The following is a 23,951-nucleotide window of genomic DNA, read 5'->3' on the forward strand; positions in this document are numbered from 1 at the left end:
TGTACGCCCATTCAAAACGTTTGGTTGGAGGTTCTTCTTTTATTATTCTTAAGATTAAAACACCATTATCTCCTTCTCTGTTTATTTGCCAATCTCTGAGAGACTGTTCACACATTGACTATGTAAAATGAGTTTATATTGCTCTACTATTTGCCAAGAAAGGTCTTCAACATTGGAAAACTAAATTAAGTATTAAATCATTGGTTAAATTTACTATTAAAACACAGGGCAATGGAAAAATGGCTGCCGTAGCAAGAAAGGGCACTAGAGTCTATTTGGAAGTGTGGCATTATTAAATTTCATTGAATGGAATACTTGTATACATATTATAATACTTTTTTAGATTGTATATAATTTTTCTATGTTTTTGAAATTTAGATATACCTGCTATATACTAGAAATCATTTAAGGCATGAGTTTATATTCTAGGTATTCATTTCTGTATTTTTGAATGAGTAAACTGTAGATTACATTACATATATAATTGTATAATTATTATATAGCATTATAATTGGCAGAATGTATTTACCCATTTTTTCTTGTTTGTTTTTTGTAGTCTTTTATTCTTCTATTGTATTCCACATGAAAAAAAAGAAAAAGAATAAAAAGACACTTATGAACTCCATTTGCATGTCTAATAAGCCAGGATCATTTTATTGCACACAGAAATTTCAAAAAATATTTTTTAGCCTTTATCATTTTCCTTTTTTTCTTTGTATTTTTCCCCTTTTTTAAATAAACAAAATCAGAACAAACTTAACATTGTGGAGAGCAAAAGGACATTTGCAGTGTGCAAACCATGGATTTAATAACATATATCTGAAGTGCTGTTTTCAACGGTTTTCCTTTCCCCTGTTCTCTGGAACAACATCATTCAGCAACGACCTTCAGTTGCATGCCTGCAAAATTTTTTATGAAAACAGTCAACATGTTTGTGTCACTCATATACATTGCACATGAGTAAGGCCAAAAATAAAGCTAGAAGACCAAACAGATTACCTGCCTTTCAAAGCTTTCTCACTTAGTCAATAATTCCTTGGCTTGATGAGCCTGAAGTACAGCTACAGCCTCTTCAACCTGAAGGATACAAAAGTCACAATGATCAAACAAAAACTGATCCTATGAGACTGCATCTTTACTGGCCTTGAGTAGTTATTTTGACTGGGTGAACCTTAGATTGCAGGGACTCTGGAGACTCAAGCATGTGCAGTAGTTCAGAGTTGTCAATCTCCAGCAGCATGCCTGTGATCTTTCCCGCAAGTGCAGGATGCAAAGCCTGGATAAGAGGATACAGCCGCTCACCTGTACGGGATGCAAACAATTAAGTCATTTTAATTCAATATGATGTAATACGTAGAACTTCTGTACAAGGTTCTAAGTCTTTTGAAGCCATATAATACCAATAACCTTATCTGCCGCTTTACACTAAATAGTTAGACACTAAAGTGCTGGCACTCTAGTCTTTTTCTTTACTTTTTCCAGCAGTAGTGCTCTAAAGAGGATAAAATGTATTCATTTTCATTGTATAAATATTACAGTACTACAGAAGAAAGTAATTTATTCATAATTTATTCATTGTACTACAGATGTGTACAATTCTGGCCCCGGAGGGCCAAATCCCTGCAGAGTTTAGCTTCAACTTGTCACAAAATACCTGCCTGGAAGTTTCTAGTAATTTTCTAGTGTTTTAGGGGTTTAATTGGGGTTAGACATACTCTGCAGGACAGTGGCCCTTGGAAACCCTGCTGTACTATTTCTAGTAATACCCTCTCTCCTGAAGAGTATTGTCATTTCAAGTCACCATTGCTGGTTTGATGCGAGATAAAAGGATTCTCACATCGTCAAACCTTTAATGTTTAAGTAACCGTGTGTGTGTAAAGTACCCAGGAGTTGTTTCTGCTCTTTTAAAGGTGCGGTCGCCAGCATTGAGGCAGTTAGGGGCTCCTGGCCTCTTACATGAACTGCTGACTCTGTATTCTGCACCACCTAAAGAAAAAGAAAGACTGTTATATTTCAAGTCCAGAAATATTTCCCTATATAATTGCTCATTTCATTACATTGCTGTGGTCTAAAACTTAAATTTTACTTTATGAAAAAAGTTATTTTTTGCTTTTCTTTTGATATTTAGTTTTTACTATTGATTAAAATAAGGCATACAAATGAGGAACGCTTCATGATTGCGTGTCTGTCATTGCGCTCCCTCCGAGCCGCAATGTTTCTACTTTTAAGATGTTCCACTTTAAGGTCATGAGCTGTACACTCACTGAGTGTGAACAGCAGTGAGTGTGTTACACCTGAGTTAGCTGTATGACCTGTCTGTTTTCCGTTTTTAAGAGAAAGAGATTCTGATTTGATTGTCATTGGTTTTTTCACTTTTTAGATTGTCTTGTAATTCAGCTGACTTGAGTTTAATAAATGACACCATTGTGTTTTAGAGCCACTTCACAGTAAAATAATAAATCTCATATCAAATCTGAAGTTTGCATCAATGATTCTGTTATTTCCCTGTTTATTACTGTAAAGCTGCTTTGAAACAATCTGTATTATATAAAGCACTACATAAATAAAGTTTACTTGACTTATTAACTGTAATTATTAACACTGTTCATCCTCCAGCTCAGCTTCTGCAGCAGAGGAACCATCTGATGAAGATCTATTGTTGTAGCTGCACATGTAGATGTTCTAAGACAGCATTTCATGGGTTTAAATTAGTGGTTTAATTTAAGAATACTGTTCTTTTGTACACTTCATTACCCATTTTGTTATGCAGTATTAGTCTTCAGATGGATGGCTTTGGAAACCGCAAGGTAACAGCTAACATGGCTTTAAAAAAAAAAGTCAGCTGAAACCCTTGCCCTCTGCACCAAGAGCAGCTAGTGCCCAACAAAGAACTAAATGAAATGCTCAAATGGTTAGTCAAAATCAACAGCAGAAGAAAAGAGACCCACATCATTTCCCCTTCTCACTCTGCCTCACACAGCTGCTGCCTGAAGGCTGGCACCAAAAATAGCACCATTTGTGGGTCAGCAAGGCTCTTTTCAACGCACTCATGCACGCACCTGTAGCTATTCACCGCTAACATGTTGAAAGTCCAGTTTGCTAGCATGAGCCAAAAGACCCAACCACCATGTCTCTATGATGTTCTGATGCAGAGATATAGGTCTTGGTAAACGGTTGCTAGGGTACTGTGTTTGGTTGCTATGGAGTGGATTGGCAGCATCCAATGATGATATTCCAAAGGCTGCTTGTCAATATGAATGATATAAACCAACCCCCATGCCTCTATGACATTCAGATGTGAAGATATCCCTCTGTGGATTTGGGTTGCTAGGGTGCTTGATAATGGTTGCTAGGGCATGGCTAGGAAGTGTTGAAGGTGATTTGTGATTGGCTGTTGATGCCCTGAGTCAAAAAAACCCACCCTCGTGTTTCCATGACACTTCTATCCAAAGATATCCCTTTGATGTTTTTCAATGAAAGTCTATGGGATCAGTTGCTAGGGAGCTCTAAATGGTTACTATGGCGTGGTTTGATAGTGTCATTATGATCCTGAGATAGTGATTAGTTGGCTGAGTAAATTAATAGTAATAGTGTGCTTCGCCTTTACAGGGAAGCACCACTAATAATTGAAAAGTAAAATTTAAAATAAAATGAACATGCACACAAATACCCAATAACATTAAAAATCGCACGCATGCACACACATTTTTCCATAGCACAATCTCAATGTCCTAGCTGATGTATAAAATCCTAAAAGGTTACGGATATAAATTGGAGACATGTTGTGAAGAGCTTTAAAAACCAATAATAAAATCTTTAAAAAAAAAATTAATACAAAAAAATATCAATCCTAAACTTAGGACCCAACCACCATGTCCTAAACAGCCAACGAAGTGAGGATAACACTAGAGTAATGTGATCCCTTTTTTGTATCAGACAGAAGCCTGTCTGTGGCGTTCTGTACAAGCAGCAAACGAGATAATAGTAACTAATTGGTCCTGCATAGAGGGAGTTGCAGTAATCCAGTCGAGGTAAAAGCATGAACAACATGTAGGTTAACCTAAAAATCTGTCGAGGTTTGCAAAAACTACTTTTTAATACAGATTTGATAATTTTTTCAAAGCTGAGGGACGAGTTGATTATAACACCCAGATTCCGCACATCGTCTTTCACCATTACTGCTATGGGAGCCATAGTACTGGCTATCTTCTCTTTAACTTTTGGTGGAACAAATATCATCTCGGATTTCCTTTCATCAAGCTGAAGAAAATTATTAGACAGCCAGACTTTTACCTCATTCAGACGGAACAACAGGGACTTCAAAGACTTCTCATTTCCAGCTTTAAGTGCATGTCATCTGCATGCTATAAGAGTAATGTTTTGTTTTGTTTTATTGAGTATTGATATGTGAAATTATAAAAACGAAAATGACACAAACGTCCATAAATGATACTTTGATTATATCAACATGCAATATCGTTGACGAAAAAAGACAAGACGAAACGATCTTAGATCAAACGTACACTGTAAAAAAAAATTGGGGGGAAAAATTGTGTAAATTGATCATTACATATAGGCCCAATAAATGACTTCCAAATAATTATCGCCATGCAAAAAAATGCATTGTACTAATCATAGCTTAAGGTCTTCACTCAAAATTAAAATTGTATATTCACCGAACATATTTAATTGTGCTCAGTCAATCTATGAAGTCGAAGTGAAAAATCCATGTTGGCTGAACAAGTCCTCCGTCCGAAAAACGGTATACGCATGCGCAAAATGCGCTTGAAAAAAACCGTTTGTGTGGAGATTTCAAATGCGGAGACGCGGGAGCGGCAGCGCGAGCGGAGCCAAACCAGCAGGTGCTGAAGACCGAAACAGACATTCCCAAGAGAATAGAGAGATATTCATCTCACAAAGACGTTGGTGAGTATTTAGCACTGAAATTATTCTCCAGAGTTTTGCTTTATGACCGGGTATGAAGTTTAAAAGACATTTTGTAGAATCACGAGTTCATGCATTCATTGTTTTCATGAGTGTGTTCTCGTTTACCACATAATTATCTAATGGTAGCCTGTAGCAATAGTTTTATTTTCCTCATGTCTTATATGCCTAAAACAATAGGTAATAAGGAAATTAAGTAATTTGTGTGATATGTGCGGCATGCGACTGTTGAACACGGTGCGTTAGGCGTCGGCCTCTTTCAGGGCTTGAGTTATTGCCTTTTAATATCAAACACGTCAAGCTCGTGATTTTCTTATGTCCATTCATTCGTCTCATCCTCATTATATAATGAAGAAACTTCTGTTCTGTCTCTTGCCAGATGTGATGCAGGGGAGCTTTGTCATTAATGTTAGTTTTTATTTTTATTTGCAGGTTTTTAGCTTGCAGTGCTGCATTTTCTTCACCACAACAAGACATCCTGTTATGCAGAAGACTTCTTGAATGTATTCAGAGTTTTTCCTTATTGAAAATAAGGTATTTTCACCCAAATATCCTGTGTTGGAATTTACTTGTTAATAAAGTAATGTGATAAAATGTCAACCCTGTTGTCTGTTTCTGTATTTTGCTTAATATATTTATGTTTTTAGTAATTTTTGTCTTTTGGGACAGTGAGAAATAAACAATTGTTACTACAATTTAAAATATTCAATTGGACCAACCACACAGTTTCACTGTAAAACATTTCTCCAATTCAAAATTTTCTAGTGACTTTTTAGTTGGCCAAATTGAAAAATTTAGATGTGATCGGTCACTAGAAAATTTTTAATTGGAGAGGTCTGACATTTTTTACAGTGTTGGTAAATTACATTTTTCCATTAGCTCAACCTATTATTTCTAATTGAGCCCATGTTAACAGGCTGTTGCCAAAATGGATAAAATTCAGTTCACAGAAATTCAATTTGGCCAATTGAAAATTTTAGATGTGACCAGTCACTAGAAAATTTTGAGTTGGGAAGATTATAATTTTTTTCCATGGGCTCAATTAGAAATAATATGTTGAGCCAATGTTAACAGGCTGTTGCCACAATTGATAAAATTACATTTACAGAATTTCACTTGGGCCAATTGAAAACTTTAGATGTGACCAGTCACTAGAAAATTTTGAGTTGGGTGAAAAACATCCTAACTGTGTCGGATACGGGTGCGGGTTGGACAAGGGAGAAACACGGGTCTAAACACGGGTTTAAAACACGTGCAAACGTAAAAATATATGCATATATTGTAGATGTGTTCCTAAAAAAAAAAAATGCCTTGCCTGTATTTCAAGTTGATAAAATAACTCCAAATCCATATCGGTTTATTAGTGCCCGCGCGCGCCCTCCCAGGAAAAGAACAACCACGCCCACGCAATCTGCCTGCACTGCAGTGCAGTCGTCGAGATGGATCCTGAGGAGTTGAAGAAAATAATAGCTAGTGGAGATTGTAAAGTTGTCAACAATACGTCATCAAAAATCAAGTCCAGAGTGTGGGAGAAATTTGGAGATCTCACAGATGAAGAAAACAATGTAGGGCTGCGCAATATATCGAAATATCGCAAATGTACATGTCGCAATATGCATATCGCAAGGGCACGCAATATATGAATGATTGTAATAGGCTACTTCAACATTGTGAAAAGTGTATGTTTTAGGTCGACGCATAAAGCAGAGAATAGACTGGGCACACGACTGTTACTTATGTGACTTGCTTGACGTTAAAAAGAGTTATTAAACACAATAACTTGCGAAAAACAACTTGCAGTCTCGCGCTGTTTGCCACACACACCGAAGTGTGCGCACAAGCCGTTCTTTTTCGTGTCTTGTTACACACTCGAACTGTCAATGCTTCCTTTTCTCAGAATCGATGCTTTCTTTTCCCAGAAAGAATGTGAAACAACAAACAAATGATATTCTGTTTTTAAATATATATATATTTTAATATAATTTAAATAGATTTTACACACTTAAAGCAATATTGTATCGCATATCGCATTATTTAATAAGGATATCGCACAGCCCTAATATATTGTAAAAGGCTCTGCTGCATGCAAAACCTGCCTTAAAGTTTTCGTATTGGATAGTCGCAGATGTGGAACTTCATTGCTGAGGAAGCACACAGATAACTGTGGTAACAAACCAAGCACAGTTTTATCGAACAGTATTTTTCAAAAGGGGACCGAACTGAAGGTGCCTCGTAGAGAAGAGAAGGACACATAACGTTCATGATGTAGCATTCTGACAGCTTCAGCTGAAGTTGTCCTTGTGTTAATGCACTATCAAACCCTTGCACTATCAATGCAACTGATCCAGAATGCAGCGGCGAGGTTGGTCTTTAGTGAGCCGAAAAGAGCACACGTCACGCCTCTCCTCATCAGTCTGCACTGGCTACCAATAGCCGCTCGCATTAAATTCAAGGCACTGATGCTCGCCTTCAAAACATCCACTAGCTCTGCACCAACATACCTGAACTCGCTCGTTCAGACTTACACACCCTCCAGGAACTTGCGTTCTGCCAGTGAACGACGCCTCGTGGTGCCATACCAGAGAGGCATGAAATCGCTGTCACGGACCTTTTCCTGGACCGTTCGCACCTGGTGGAATGACCTGCCTATCTCAATTCGTGCGGCCGAGTCTGTAGCCATTTTCAAAAAACGTCTAAAGACATATCTTTTCCAGCAACACCTGACCGATCGAGAATAGCACTTATCATTCTATTCATTGTCTGTCTGTCTAATTTATTTATTTAAAAAAAAAAAAATCTGTTCTGTGCTAGATTAACTGAGAATTGTTACAGCACTTGCATATTGTTGATATTGTTGCCCTTAGACTGCTCTAGCTGCTTCCATTTCCCTCATTTGTAAGTCGCTTTGGATAAAAGCGTCTGCTAAATGACTAAATGTAAATGTAAATGGTCATGTAATAACGTCTGAATGCTGGCAATAAACATTTTTGCAAGTGTCTATAATGTGATATGCTAAACTGATTTTAATATTTCGGGTGCGGGTCGGGTGTCGGTTCTATTTTAAGTGGGTCGGGTGCTGATTTTAATTAGTGATGCTGTCGGAAAAACGGGTCGGATGCGGTTTTAAGCACTGCGGGTACGGATTTGCAAAATCGGACCCGTGCAGGACTCTGGGCTGGCCCATGTGGTCCGATCAAACAGACCAGCTGTAGCTTAAATTACTCCAGAAGGTAATGCTGGTTCTTATAGAAAGGTGTCAGAATACACAGTGAATCGCAGTTTGTTGTGTATGGGGCTGCATAGCTGCAGACCACTCAGGGTGTCCATGCTGACCTCTGTCCACCGCCGAAAGCGGCAACAGTGGAGCATCAGAACTGGACCACGGAGCAATAGAAGAAGGTGGCCTGGTCTGATGGATCACACCGCTTACCTGGGGAACAATGGGAAGAAGGCAAGCCGGCGGAGGCTGTGTGATGCTTTGGGCAATGTTCTGCTGGGAAACCTTGGGTCCTGCCATCCATGTGGATGTTACTTTGACACGTACCACATACCTAAGCATTGTTGCAGACTATGTACACCTTTTCATGGAAATGGTATACCCTGGTGGCTGTGGCCTCTTTCAGTAGGATGCGCCCCGTCACAAAAAAAAAATTGTTCAGGAATAGTTTGAGGTGCTGACTTGGCCTCCAAATTCCCCAGATCTCAATCCAAGCGAGCATCTGTAGGATGTGCTGAACAAACAAGTCCGATCCATGGAGGCCCCACCTTGCAATTTACAGGACTTAAAAGGATCTGTTGCTAACATCTTGGTGCCAGATACCGCAGCCCACTATCAAGGGTCTAGGAGTCCATGCCTCAACAGGTCATGGCTGTTTTGGCAGGAAAAGGAGGACAAACACAATATTAGGAAGGTGGTCATAATGTTACGCCTAATGTGTGTGTGTTTGTGTATAAAAATTATATATTTATTGTACAAATATAAAATAGTTCATAACATATACAATATGACATATAATGTTAAATATTGTATGATTTTTTTATATACACATTACATTAAAAATTATATATTGAGATTTTTTATATTTCCATCTCGCAATAGTGTACAAATGGTCCTCAAGTATCTCCGGGCTCAAATAATACTTGCAAGCGCCACACAAGATCTGCTTCATGACAAAGTTCTGCTTGATTATGGTATGACAGAATACGGGTGTGCATCTTCATTTTACCTGATGAACAACAGGAGCTGAAGCATTGATGACCTGCTGCACATTTCGGACTCCTGCTGAGTATTTGTATTGACCGACTCCTCTGACTACAGCTCCAGTTCTCCCACCAGCAGTCTGTGTCCCAATATTGGCTAAGCCAATAGAGAAAAAGGGTACATTTCAATAAAAGACACTTCACATTCCAGCCAACAGGACTCACAGAATGACACCAACATCCATCAACACTAGCTCATAAGATTAAATGTATGCCAAAGGGGATAAGAAATACAAGGCTCACAAGCATCCATACACAATGGATAAGTCCCATCTTTTTTAGAACTTAAACGTGTGTATGAGTGTGCACATGTGTATTTATATCTTCGTAGGGACTTTATATTGACTTCTTGTTTGTATACTGAGCTAATTAATTTTTTTTATTTTACATAACGCTATCCATATCCGTTTTACTCAAGGAGACCATTGGCTGTAGGGACCACTGTATAGTTTGAGGACATTTGGACACCACATTGTAGGTAAAAAGCATACACACAAACCGCAACTTGATCCTACAGAATTAGTCAATTACAGGCCAATCTAAAACCTACCCTTTTTGTCAGAAATACTAGAAAAGGCAGTATCCTCAAAACTATGCTTCTTTTCAGAAAGAAATTATATATGCAAGGATTTCCAGTCAGGATTTAGACCGTATCATAGTACTGAGACTGCTCTCAGAGTTACAAATGATTTGCTCTTATCATCTAATCGTGGTTGTCTCTCACTATTAGTGTTACTTGATCTTACCGCTGCATTCGATACTATTGACCACAACATTCTTTTGAATAGACTCAAATTATGTTGGCATTATTGGAATTGCATTGGCATGGTTTAAATCATACTTATCTGACCGCTATCAGTTTGTAGCAGTAAATTAAGAGATGTCATATCGATCACAAGTTCAGAATGGAGTACCGCAAGGCTCAGTGCTAGAACCGTTGCTTTTCATCCTGTACATGCTACCCTTGGGAGATATCATTAGGAAGCATGGTGTTAGTTTTCATTGTTATGCTGACGATACTCAGCTCTATATCGCTTCACGCCCTGATGGAATTTACCAATTCACAAGATTAACAGAATGCATAGCTGATTTAAAACAAAATTGAATGACTAGTAATTTCTTACAACTTAACTCTGAAAAAAATGAATATTACATTTTTGGACAAAAAAACGCTGCACGTAGTAACCTAGAATACTGTCTAACACTTGATGGCTGCTCTGTTAAGTCCTCGTCATCAGTTAGGAACCTGGGTGTGCTCTTTGATACCAATTTCTCATCTGAACAAGCCACGTTTCTAGCATCTGTAAAACTACACATACTTTCAATGCAAAATGCTTAACAGCTAGTTCATACGTTCAGGACCTCAAGGCTAGATTATTGTAATGCTCTACTGGGTGGTTGCCCTGCTTGCTTAATAAATAAACTGCAGCTGGTCCAAAATGCAGCAGCTAGAGTTCATATTAGAACCAGGAAGTATGACCATATTAGTCCGGTTCTGTCAACAATGCAGTGGCTCTCTATTAAACATTGTAAGTAATTAGCAAGATTTTAAAATGTATACAAAGCACTAAATGGCTTAGCTCCCCAGTACTTGAACGAGCTCTTAACGCATTATGCTCCATCACATCTATTGCGGTCTCAAAATTCTGGCCTATTAATATCTATTATTCCTATTTAGCACCTAAACTTTGGAACAGTCTTCCTAGCATTGTTCAGGAAGCAGACACGGACACTGTCAGCTTAAATCTAGACTAAAAACACATCTCTTTACTATGGCATACACATAGAACATTATCAATTTTTATTATTTAAATCAGTTAAACGATTGTTAGGCTGCATTAACTAGGTCTGCAGGGACCCCGAACACTTCCCATAACACCTTATGTACGTGTTACATCATAAAAAGAAGGCATCTACGCTAATATTAGTCCCTCTGTTTATCCCTAGGTTTACTGTAGTTTGCCGGATCCAGATCAGATGGTGGACCTGGCCTAGACACGGTCTCTGCAAACACTACAGGGCTGCGTTGGGATCGTGTCAACTAGACTCTCCCCTGTGAAGGCCTCCTTTCCTTCCCCTCTGTACAGATAAAAACACATATGCACACATACATATTCAAACATGCTTGCCTAGAGGCTAAACATGCAATGCTTGCATATATGCTGTAGCCTTTTTTGGGGGTTTGCACGGGGATGCAAAGGCCACCAGGTGCTGTTGCCGTGTGGATGTGCGTCTGGAACGCATTGGGGTTTTTCTGTTTTAGTTGAGGATGGTGTCGTTTAAGTGGCGCCAAAGTAAATAACCATTCAGTTATTACAGCACAAATTAATCAAATCAAAAACTTACTTTAGCTTTTCTACTAAAGCTAAATTAATTTCCTATTATCACTGCAAAGCTGCTTTGAAGCATCCTGTGTTGTAAAAAACGCTATATAAATGAAGAGGACTTGACACACACAAACAGCCTTACCCATTCGCTGGGTGTTGTTAATGATGTGAGGAACCTGGGTGGAGGCCTGGCGGACTGTGCTGATGGTAGTGGAGGGCCTGCGTGGCACTGCTTGCCTCACAAACTGAGCTGTAAATGGAGCTAGAGCAGCCAATAAGAGAAATTAACAACCAAAAAAAAAGGATTCAAAAACAGTTCATGGTTCAATACGCGCTTGTGAATTGCGTTTTTCTCGGTTTTGCTTTTAATTTATTATTTTTCTACAAATTCTACTGAACAACGCGACATACTTCACATCACATGTTAGTGGTAGAGTTATACTCACGGAACACTATAGTTATTCACAATCACGAAAGGTCATTATATGCATCCGTTTTACAGCCTTGCCGGTTAAACATTTCATTCACATGCTTATGCACTGTTTTAACGTGCGCTTTTCCGAGCACGCACTAAACGCCTGTCAAACACGTGATTACTGGACTAAGTAGTCGTCTTACTGCGCTAATACGGTCAAATACACACAAGGTTAACATAAACACAGTCGGTTATGTCTAAAGTGAAAGTAAAATCGGCGTGTCTTTATATTAGATGCACACAGGTCTTAAATTGATAGCAGCGCAGTAGTGAACACGCTGTCCTTAAAGGGACAGTTCACCTCTAAAATTATGTCATTATTTACTCACTCTAACGTTGTTCCAAACCTGTATTAATTTCTCGATGACAGAATTTTCATTTTTGAGTGAACTATCCCTTTAAAGTTAATACAACAACAAAAGAGAGAAAATCACTCACAGCTCTTGACTGAAAAACTTTAATACTGTAGCTTTAATAAGAATCAATGTATATTTTATAGTGAAGTCTATGTAGTGTTTTATTTTTACATTTATTCATTCAATTTCATACTTAAATGCTGCTGTACAGCAAATGCTGCTGTACAGCTTTGAGCTGCCACTGTAAATCATATCATACTATATATATATATATATATATATATATATATATATATATATAAATAAATAAATAAATAAATAAATAAATACATAAATACATACATGCGTGCACACACACGTTACGCAATGTTCATTCCTGTTATGCAATGTTCATTCCTGTTATTTAATTGTTATTCTCTAAAAAGTAAAGTTAAACCACTGCTTTTCTCAATTGTTTTATGTTTATCATTTATCCAATAGTTTAATTAATTACATGATAAAACATTTTTATAAACTTGAGGTTTGGGTCTCCTTTAAAATAAAAAAAAATGTCTGCTTTAAAAAAAAAACCACCTTGTTTAAATAATGGATATTTGTCACTAAAAATCACTATATATGCACACATACAACCAACCATTTCTTAAAAAGAAACACTTTTGTGAGAGGAAAACCAATAAATTAGATTTTTAAAAGCTTTTTGGTAACGGGCACGTTCAAAGCTCAAACCGGTGCGCAACGTTTTGCTCAGTTTGCGGTTGAACGTCATGTTTCCTGGAAACGGTGTGCAACAGGTTTGAGATGCGTTTTATCTCGTTTGGTGGGGGTGTCAAAAATGTCAGCCCAATCAGCAGCAACATGTATATAAACCATGTATATAATTAATATATATATATATATATATATATATATATATTAGTGCTGGGCATAAAAAAAAAAAAAAAAACTAATTAATCACATTATTTTTTCTGTAATTAATCGCACGTTTTTAATATTTTACGTTTTTAATATTTTGATATTGTAATAATTACAGTTACTCTCCAAATTAATGTATAAACAATTTAAAGACAGCATATTTTAAAATGTGTTGTATTGTCATGTTTTATGAATGAAGGCCAGTATCACTTATACTAAAGTGTCTATGAAACATAAATGACGTTAGCTGCCAATTTCAACATTTATTAGGCTTTAAAAAAACAACTTTTAATTTAAGTGAACTTATAACATTTATTATTTTGGGTTTATGTAAAGATTGTTTTATTTACCCATGGCCTTCCCTGTTATACATATACAGAAATGTAATAAATGTAATGTAAAAATTTTGGTCCACTTATAAAATTCTAATAAGAAAAATGTTCTCCAAACTTTATAAAACATTGTGTTAAAAAATAAAAAACTCCCTTCAACCTAAAACAATCAATAAATAAGTGACTAACCGTTTCTTCTAAACCACAAAATAAACACTCTGTCCCCACTGCTGGATTCAGGCATGCCACGTGTCTGTTCGTAGCTATAGCCCCGAACAACAATCTCCACTGCAGGTCTGCAGTACGCTTTTCAACAGGCGACTTATAAAGAGACCTCCAGCATGCCTTAAAGTCGGTCCCAAACACTTCCACGTCTTCACTCCTCTTAACACAGTCTGATGAGTAACTTTTACACACGTTATATATATTTCTTTCTTCTTAATATCTTGAAAACTTCCCAACTCGGGGTACTCAAACGACAGAATCGAATTTCCAGCTCCCTCATTCTCCTCCTGTACAGCAGCAGAAACTTTAATGGGTGGATTTAATGTATATTCTTCATTCCAATCCTGTGACAGTAACTCTCTACAAGCCCCAGGTAGAGCAGCCCACACTTCCTCCATTATTCTTCTCAGAAGGCGAAGAGATCTCAACCCAGTCGCACTCTGCAATGACTCCGCTGTTTTCCAGCCATCTCCACTTCTCAGATCCCCCAACTTGACAAAACCAGCCTTTACAAAACAGCTTTCCACAGATTTAGAGGACAAAATATTTGTTCGTATTAATGGGTTGTGGAACAACGGTTCTCCCATTATCCAGTCCTCAGGTTTTAAGATGTCTCTGTGTATAAAATTTTTTCTTCAAGCTGTTATCATTGACTTATAAAAAGGGGTTAAGTCCTTCAAATCCACTTAATCAATTAGCAGTAGAAAAAGCTGCTTATCATACAATAGACCCGATGTTTTCCGTAGAATAGCACAAGCAACATTTATCCACCCAGCATTCTCTTCAAACAACACGGTCTCTGTGCTGCTTGTAGTCGAAAAGCATTTACACGTCTTCGTACATCTATTAGGCTTTGCCCTCCTTCATGCACTGGTAAATAAAGTGCAGGCCTGGGAATCCATTTTTGACCAGACCAGAAGAAATCCACCAATTTCCTCTGAATATCCTTAATACTGTCCTCTGGTGGCTCAAGTACATTCAGTTTGTGCCATAACATAGAAGCTGTCAGGTTGTTTGTAATTAAGACTCTGCCTCTATATGATAGTTCGGGTAATAGCCAATTCCATTTAGACAACTTGGCAACAACCTTTTCCAGCAGACCCTCCCAATTTCTTTCTTTATACTTATCGGCCCCCAGAAACACCCCCAAAACTTGAATGCCTTTCCTTCCCCATTTCAGTCCTTCAGGAAGTTGAGGTGGCCCCTTATCAAGCCAAGATCCCACAACAAACCCTTCACACTTTGCCCAGTTAACCTTGGCTGAAGATGATTTTTCATACAGGTTTAAATTTTTACAAAGTATCTGAATATCATTTTGACCAGTAATAAAAATATTTACATCGTCCGCATACGCAGATACAGAATACCTTAACCCTGAATTATCACCTGGTATCATTAAACCTTTTAACTCTTTTCTTAGTTTACACAGTAAGGGTTCAATGGCTAAACTATAAAGTTGTCCTGATAGAGGACATCCCTGCCAGATTCCTCTTTTAACAGGGACTGGACAACTCAAGCCACCTCCTATTTTAAGCATAATAGAAGCATCTTCATACAGTATTTTTATCCACAAAATAATATTCTCCCCAAATCCAAAAGTTTTCAACACAGTAAACAGGTAATCAGGACCTACCCGGTCAAAAGCCTTGTCTTGGTCAATAGATTCAAAACCCCACATCAAGATGGTTTCTAATAGACACATGTCTGCCTGTGCTCCTGTCTGCCTGCTGTGTCTGTTGCTCTGTAGCTCAAGTCTGTAGCTCTGTAGAGCCTTGCTTACGTTTGAATCTTTATTTTGATATTTCCTCTTTCTTCTACTGCTAAATATAACTTAGTCATCACCATACATTGTTTAAAAATTGCCTATCACGTTAAATTTGACATCGCTAGCTTTTAATCTAAATCACCACACGTTAGCATTTTGCTAGCCTGTTAGCTTGTTATCTCTGCACCCGGGCCTCCCTTTTTCTGAGTTCATAACTTGGATTAGTAAATTGTGTCCAGCAAACGATTGTGGTAAGTGGTAAATTGGATTAATCAACAAACACGGTAAGTCATGTCTTCTCCTGTCATTATCACCTGCAGTGCATGCCACATGTTCAGTATAGGCTTCTCCGCTGGTGAAAAGGGCTTCACATGTGATAAATGTAAGGAGATAGTTAGGCTGACGGAGAAGATTTCAGAATTAGAAACACGCATCCATACTTTATCTGAGAGTAGTGAGGATGTAACAGCTTTAGACACTGATTTGGATGCGAATAGCTTAGTGAACTCTGTACATTCTTCGGTTCCGGCTGCAGGGCCCTCGCAGCAGGGAAACGGGGTGACAGTGAGGCAGCATAGTCGCAGACCAAAGAACCGCTTTTCCGTTCCGGTTAGAACATCAAACAGGTTCTCCCCTCTCAGTGAAGCACCCACTGAGTATCCTGTTGAAAGTGCCCTAGTCATTGGCGATTCTATTACACGGAACGTGAAGATAGAGACACCAGCTACCATAGTCACTTGTTTACCGGGAGCCAGAGCACCTGACATCAAAGCAAATTTAAAAGTGCTGGCTAAAGCTAATCGTAAATTCTCTAAGATTATTATTCACGTCGGCACTAATGATGTTCGACTTCGCCAGTCGGAGATCACCAAAATTAACATTAAAGAGGTGTGTGAACTCGCTAGTACGATGTCTGAGGCTGTTTTTTGTTCTGGACCGCTCCCGGTAAAAAGGAGTGATGAGATAGTTAGCAGACTATCATCACTCAATGGCTGGTTGTCTAAGTGGTGTCTGCAAAATAACATAGGGTTCATAGACAATTGGAAAAGTTTTTGGGGCAGACCTGACCTGTTGAAGAAGGATGGCATCCATCCCTCTTGGGGTGGTGCCGCTCTTCTCTCTAGTAATCTGGCACAGAGTCTTAGAGCTAAACCTTGACTCACTAGGGCCCAGGTCAGGAAGCAGACAAACTGGCTAAACCGACCGTCTGCTAGCTGTCTCACGTTACCGGAGTCAGATAAATCCCAGCACATAGAGACTCTTTCACCTAGATATTATCATATAGAGACTGTGTCTGTTCCCCGAATTAGTAAATACAAAAAAACATCAAAACCATTCAACAGTAAAAATGTAATTGACGTCCAGCAAATAAACAAAATATATAATACAGATGAACAATTGATAAAGCTTGGGTTGCTGAATATTAGATCCCTTTCCCCAAAAGCGCTTATTGTTAATGATATTATTACAGATAATAATCTAGATGTGCTCTGTTTGACAGAAACCTGGCTAAAACCTGACGACTACATTACCTTAAATGAGTCCACCCCCCAAGATTATTGTTATAAACATGAGCCGCGTCTGAAAGGTAAAGGGGGAGGGGTTGCTGTAATTTATAATAATATCTTCAGTATTACTCAGAAGTCTAGTTTCAAATATAATTCCTTCGAAGTTTTGGTGCTTTATGTAACGCTATGTAGTGTACATGATAAAACCCGTTCAACATTTGTGTTAGCTACTGTATACAGGCCACCTGGGCATAATACAGACTTTATCAAAGAATTTGCTGATTTTCTATCAGAGTTAGTACTGGCCGTAGATAAAGTACTAATTGTTGGTGATTTTAATATCCATGTTGACAACGGAAAAGACGTATTGGGATTAGCATTTAAAGACATTCTAAACTCTATTGGAGTTAGGCAACACGTGTCAGGAGCCACTCATCGCCATAATCATACTTTAGACCTAATATTGTCACATGGAATAAATGTTGATACCGTTGAAATTCTGCAGCAGAGCGATGACATCTCAGATCATTACTTAGTATCATGTATACTTAATTTAGCTAAGGTTGCAAAGCCGCCCCTTCGCTTTAAAAATGGCAGGACAATCACTGCTGCTACTAAAGATTGCTTTTTAAATAAACTCCCTCATCAGTATCATCTGCTCAGCATCCCAGATAGTATAGAAGAACTCGATGTTGCAACAGAAACTATTGACTCTCTCTTTTGCAGTACTTTAGACACAGTTGCTCCTCTGCGCTTAAAGAAGATTAAAGAAAATAGTCCAACGCCGTGGTACAACGAGCACACCCGGGCCCTTAAAACAGCAGCCAGAAAAATGGAGCGCAGCTGGAAGAAAACAAAATTAGAGGTATTTCGTAATTCGTGGAAAGAGCACATGATCACATACAGAAAGGCTGTAAAAACTGCTAGATCTGCTTATTTCTCAACTCTCTTGGAAGAAAACAAACACAACCCAAGGTATTTATTCGATACAGTGGCTAAATTAACCAAAAATAAAGCTTCAACTTCTGATGATTGTAAACAGCACAGCAGTAATGACTTTATGAACTTCTTCACATGTAAGATTGATAATATTAGGAAAAATTTTTTAACCATGCAGCCGTCTAATACAGCATCACATCAGACAGAGCATTGTAGTGTCACTGAGGAAAAATTACACTCATTCACTGCTATAGGAGAAGAAGAATTGGCTAAACTCGTTAAATCATCAAAATCGACAACATGTATGCTCGACCCTATACCAACTAGGCTATTAAAAGAGATGCTACCAGAGGTCATAGATCCTCTTCTTAATATCATTAATTCATCTTTGTCATTAGGATATGTACCGAAAACTTTTAAGTTGGCAATTATTAAACCACTTATTAAAAAACCGCAACTTGATCCTACAGATTTAGTCAATTATAGACCAATCTCAAATCTACCCTTTCTGTCAAAAATACTTGAAAAGGCAGTGTCTTCACAATTATGTTCCTTTTTAGAAAGAAATGGTATCTGTGAGGATTTCCAGTCAGGATTTAGACCGTATCATAGCACTGAGACTGCTCTCGTCAGAGTTACAAATGATTTGCTCTTATCATCCGATCGTGGCTGTATCTCTCTATTAGTGTTACTCGATCTTAGCGCTGCATTTGATACTATCGACCACAACATTCTTTTGAATAGACTCGAAAATTATGTAGGTATTAGTGGAATTGCATTATCATGGTTTAAATCATACCTATGCGACCGTTATCAGTTTGTAGTAGTAAATGAAGATATGTCACACCGATCGCAAGTTCAGTATGGAGTACCGCAAGGCTCAGTGCTAGGACCGCTACTCTTCACCCTGTACATGCTACCACTGGGAGATATCATTAGGAAGCATGGCGTTAGTTTTCATTGTTATGCTGACGATACTCAGCTCTATATTTCTTCACGCCCTAAAGAAACTTACCAATTCACAAGATTAACGGAATGCATAGCTGATATAAAACATTGGATGACTGGTAATTTCCTGCAACTCAATTCAGAAAAAACTGAATTTTTAATTATTGGACAAAAAAGCTCCACAAGTAGTAACCTAGAATACTGTCTAACACTTGATGGCTGTTCTGTCAAGTCCTCGTCGTCAGTGAGGAACCTGGGTGTGCTCTTTGATACCAATCTTTCGTTTGAAAGCCACGTTTCTAGCATCTGTAAAACTGCTTTCTACCATCTTAAAAATATATCTAAATTACGGCACATGCTCTCAATGCAAAATGCTGAACAGTTAGTTCATGCGTTCATGACCTCAAGGTTAGATTATTGTAATGCTCTACTGGGTGGTTGCCCTGCTCGCTTAATAAATAAACTCCAGCTGGTCCAAAACGCAGCAGCTCGAGTTCTTACTAGAACCAGGAAGTATGACCATATTAGCCCAGTTCTGTCAACACTGCACTGGCTGCCTATTAAACATCGCATATATTTCAAAATCTTACTTATTACTTACAAAGCACTAAATGGTTTAGCTCCCCAATACTTGAGCGAGCTCTTAACATATTATACTCCATCACGTCTACTGCGGTCTCAAAATTCTGGCCAGTTGATCATACCGAGAATATCCAAATCAACTGCAGGCGGTCGATCGTTTTCCTATTTAGCACCTAAACTCTGGAACAGTCTTCCTAACATTGTTCGGGAAGCAGACACACTCTGTCAGTTTAAATCTAGACTAAAAACACATCTCTTTACTGTGGCATACACATAAAACACTTTTTCAATGAAATGATTGTTAGGCTGCATTAACTAGGTCAGCCGGAACCGGGAACACTTCCCATAACACCTGATGTACTCGTTACATCATCAGAAGAATGGCATCTACGCTAATGTTAGTCTCTCTGTTTTATCCTGAGGTTTACTGCAGTCAGCCGGATCCGGGCCGTATCCAGTTCAGATGGTGGACCTGCGCCCAGAGAAGACCAACACAGGACCCCGAAGTGTCTGGGAGACCGTGATTAGACTCCCCCTGAAACTGCCTCATCGACACGGCATCTCAATAAACCCGTCTCCTGCGTGTTGCCTCCGATCATTCGAATATTGCACTTTAATAATTATTTAATCAACATCATCCTCAATAAACCCGTCTCCAGCATGTTGCCCCCGGTCCCTCGAATATTCTGATCTATTATGACCTCCGAGCTGTAAAACTGCCAGAATAATAATAATAATAATACGCTGTTTGTTAATTGGCCAGAGGAGAACTGGCACCCCGACTGAGCCTGGTTTCTCCCAAGGTTTATTTTTCTCCATTAGGTCACCTAATGGGGTTTTGGTTTCCTTGCCACTGTTGCCTCTGGCTTGGCGTGCTCAGTTGGGGACACTAAATTTTTCAACTAAACATCGAAATACATCTAAATAATAAACTAAATTAACCATTTAAACTAAATTACTGATCAAATTATTGATCTAAAGCCCACACTGTCACTGTATGATACTTGAAATTTTTCCAGAATGGCTATACAGCTGAATAAAATTATGCTGCATTATTTTCCTGTTTAACACTGTAAAGCTGCTTTGAAAAAATCTACATTGTTAAAAGCGCTATATAAATAAAGTTGACTTGACTTGACTTGACATCAATCACATCCCTCGTGAGAAACAAGTTGTCCATTATTGTTCGCCCAGGAATGCAATAAGTCTGTTCTCTTTCCACCACAATATGCGAAATATGTTTTAGTCTGTTGGCTAAACACTCAGACAGCATTTTATAGTCTAAACACATTAACGACACTGGGCGCCAATTTTTCAACAACCCTAAGTCTCCATTTTTTGGCAGAAGTGATAACACAGCTCTCTGACAGCTTTTTGGTAGACAACTTCTTTTAAAACATTCACAAAATACATCATACAAATCATCTCCTAAAACACCCCAAAATGCTTGATAAAATTCCGCTGGTAACCCATCAACACCAGGTGACTTTCCTGTAGAAAGCTGTTGCACAGCCTTTGAAAGTTCATCAAAGGAAATCATTATGTCCAAGGTCTTTTGTTCCTCAGACCTTAATTTAGGAAGGTCCTTTAAGAACTGGTCCATAGATACAATATCACAGTCCATATTGCCAAATAGTTCTTTATAAAAATCAATGACCAACTTTCTCATCTCTATTGGATCTGAAGTAATTGTTCCATTTTCTCTTTTAAGATTAAGCATACATTTCTTTTGTGCTTCTTTCCGTTCAAGGCCAAAAAAAATAAGCAGTTGGAGCATCCATTTCTTTAATTGACGATATTCTAGCTCGAACTAGTGCACCTTTCACTCTTTGTTCCAACAATGACTTCAACTACATTTTTTTTATTTTTTATAATATTCATTGATCCACAATCCCAAACATCAATCATTCTTTTTTCCATTTCATTAATCTCAACCTCCAAATTTTTCACATTTCTCTTCACTATAGCCAAAGCATTATAAGAAAATTGCTGACAAAACTTTAATATGAGCTTTTCCAACCTCCCACCATTGAGTCAGATTTTCAAAATGAGATTTCCTCTGTCTCCAGATATCCCAAAAACTACAAAACTTCTCAAAAAAATCCTTATCTTGTAGTAATTTTACATTAAAATGCCAATAAAATTTAGGTCTTGAAGCTTTTACAATATTCTAATCTAAAGTCACCATATGATGGTCTGAAAAACCATTTGGTAATATACAAGTATCAATAGCTATTTATTTCAGATTTACTTACATAGAACCTATCCAATCTTGCTCCTGTCACAACAGAATCTAGCATCTTAATCCAGGTATATTGCTTCACCAACTTATTTCTACTTCTCCACACATCCACTAAATTAAAATTATTTGTAATATCAAGAAGTAACTTACTAGATTTTAAGTGAGGCTCTTCCCCATTCCTATCCAATAAAACATTTGGTATGCAATTCCAATCGCCTCCCATTACAACATGTATTTCCATCATAATTTTGTTTTATTGCATCATTTAACTTTTGAAATGTTATTTCACGATGCAAACCTATATTCGGAGCGTACACATTAACAAAAAGGAATTTAACACTTTGAATTTCAGCTATAACCAATAAAACTCTACCTTTTTCGATCTCTAGTTTTCACAATTTTTAAATCAAACCCCCATACTAAAATTTGTTCCATGACTTAATTTACACTCTCCTTCCCACCATCTATACCACTCTACTTCATTATTACTATCAGAATGTGTTCCTTGTAAAAAAACTTATTTTAACATCATTTAATTTAATAAATTCAGAAACCATTGCTCTTTTAACTCTATCTCTGCCCCCATTGATGTTTAAGGATCATACTCTAACAACCTCCATAAAGTTGTAATAGAGGGAAAAGAGAGACAGAAAATATAGAAAAAGAGACACCCTTAGTGAATTACACATCATTTAAATTTCCTTTTCTTTAGGGTTTTCCCCTTCCTTATTTTCGTGACAAGCTTTTTCAGTCAAAACCTTTTCCTCTTATTTAGTTTGTCTTCTCCAACTCTTTTCATCCAATATAAAACAGAACGTTCAAATTTCTTTGTATCAACAAAGTAATCTTCCACTTCTGCTACTTTCCCAAACGTCTCATCCAAAAAATTCATCTATTTCTTCCAAAGAATAAAACTGTCATATGTATCAGAGGTGTCAAATTTATCTCAGATGGGATGTGAACAAAGCATCAGCCTCACTTTCTTCCTCTCCTTCATTCTCAACCATTTCTCCTGATTGTTTATCCTCTGAAGTCACCATTCCTTCATTTCCTGACAGATCCCCATTAACTAACATAACAGAAACTGAGAAAAATACAGAACAAGTGGAAAAGGTAGAAAGTGGTGAAAAAGTTATCACCATTTCTTCAACCACCCGGGTCTCACCATTAACATTTTCTACCATCTTATACGTTTCCGTACTGGTCTCACCCTCAGTAGGCCTACTAACACTACCTGAATCCTTTTCATTTTGCAGATTTTGATCCTCAGTTTCCACTCATTTTTTTCGGCGCCCATGTTAACAGATTCGAGCATTCACACACGCAGAGGTGGCGCGGCAGCGCGTAGAAGGAGCAGAGCAGAAGCAGCAGTGCCGCGATCGTTTCGGCGCAGAGTCTATTTTTGCCGCGCTGCTCACGCAATCCACAGTGGATTGTTCTTGATCAAAACTGACCTGATTAATATGGAAAATAACACATTTCACCATGAAATCATGAAGTGTCCCGTGTTATCACAATCACCATATGACATCCAGCGCTGTGAAAAATAAATAAAAAATACACGAAAAACACAACGCTGCCAGAAGTTTTTGCCCAAACTTCAAAAGCCTGTTTAAATGATTAAAACTAGAAGCATATCTTCACTTGAATGTTACATTTATCATGTGAACTACTTCTATACAACATGTTATACGTGTGTATGAGACAGAGGGGAACACGGTCGCATTTGCAGCAGATACAGTATATGGTGCCCATCATAAATCAAAGCACGAGACAGACAGGGGTCGAAGGAGATAACCGGAAAATGTGACATAATGGACAATATTCGTCTGTATTTGCAACACACGAGCCGCGGTTCAGCTGCGCCAGACAAACGCTGCCAGTGTGAATGCGCGCCTGCCGCTCTCCACACGCACCGCTCCTGCCCTGTCAACACTGCTTGCGCGTGCGGTGTGAAGACAGCCACGCCTCTACTACCGCGGGCGTTTTTTATATTTTTTTTATTTGAATATTAATTTTCGCCTTCAAAATTCGTTTTTTTAAACTATTCGAATATATATTCGAAATTAGAATATTCATTGACAGCCCTAGTGAGAACTAAATTTTTTTTTGCAGAACTGCTTTATAGATGAAATG

The 23,951-nt window shown here is 38.0% G+C and overlaps 1 protein-coding gene across 3 annotated transcripts in view; it reads right to left on the minus strand.

The window, feature by feature from the left end:
* Positions 1 to 1,017: 1,017 nt before the first annotated feature.
* Positions 1,018 to 23,951, minus strand: part of pabpc1l (poly(A) binding protein, cytoplasmic 1-like) — a gene marked incomplete at both ends in the record, with an annotated part of 94,686 nt that continues 71,752 nt past the window's right edge. For 2 of the 3 annotated variants that reach the window (XM_079827891.1, XM_079827890.1), the window contains 5 exons: positions 1,018 to 1,077; positions 1,172 to 1,302; positions 1,884 to 1,986; positions 9,171 to 9,301; positions 11,674 to 11,793. In XM_079827891.1, the coding sequence (XP_079684017.1) occupies positions 1,018 to 1,077; positions 1,172 to 1,302; positions 1,884 to 1,986; positions 9,171 to 9,301; positions 11,674 to 11,793 (545 nt within the window). The remainder of the gene's footprint in view (positions 1,078 to 1,171; positions 1,303 to 1,883; positions 1,987 to 9,170; positions 9,302 to 11,673; positions 11,794 to 23,951) is intronic. The other variant, XM_079827892.1, reaches the window with a different exon arrangement.

This window comes from Gobio gobio (assembly GCF_949357685.1).
Source record: "Gobio gobio genome assembly, chromosome: 10".
NCBI classification, from domain to species: domain Eukaryota; kingdom Metazoa; phylum Chordata; class Actinopteri; order Cypriniformes; family Gobionidae; genus Gobio; species Gobio gobio.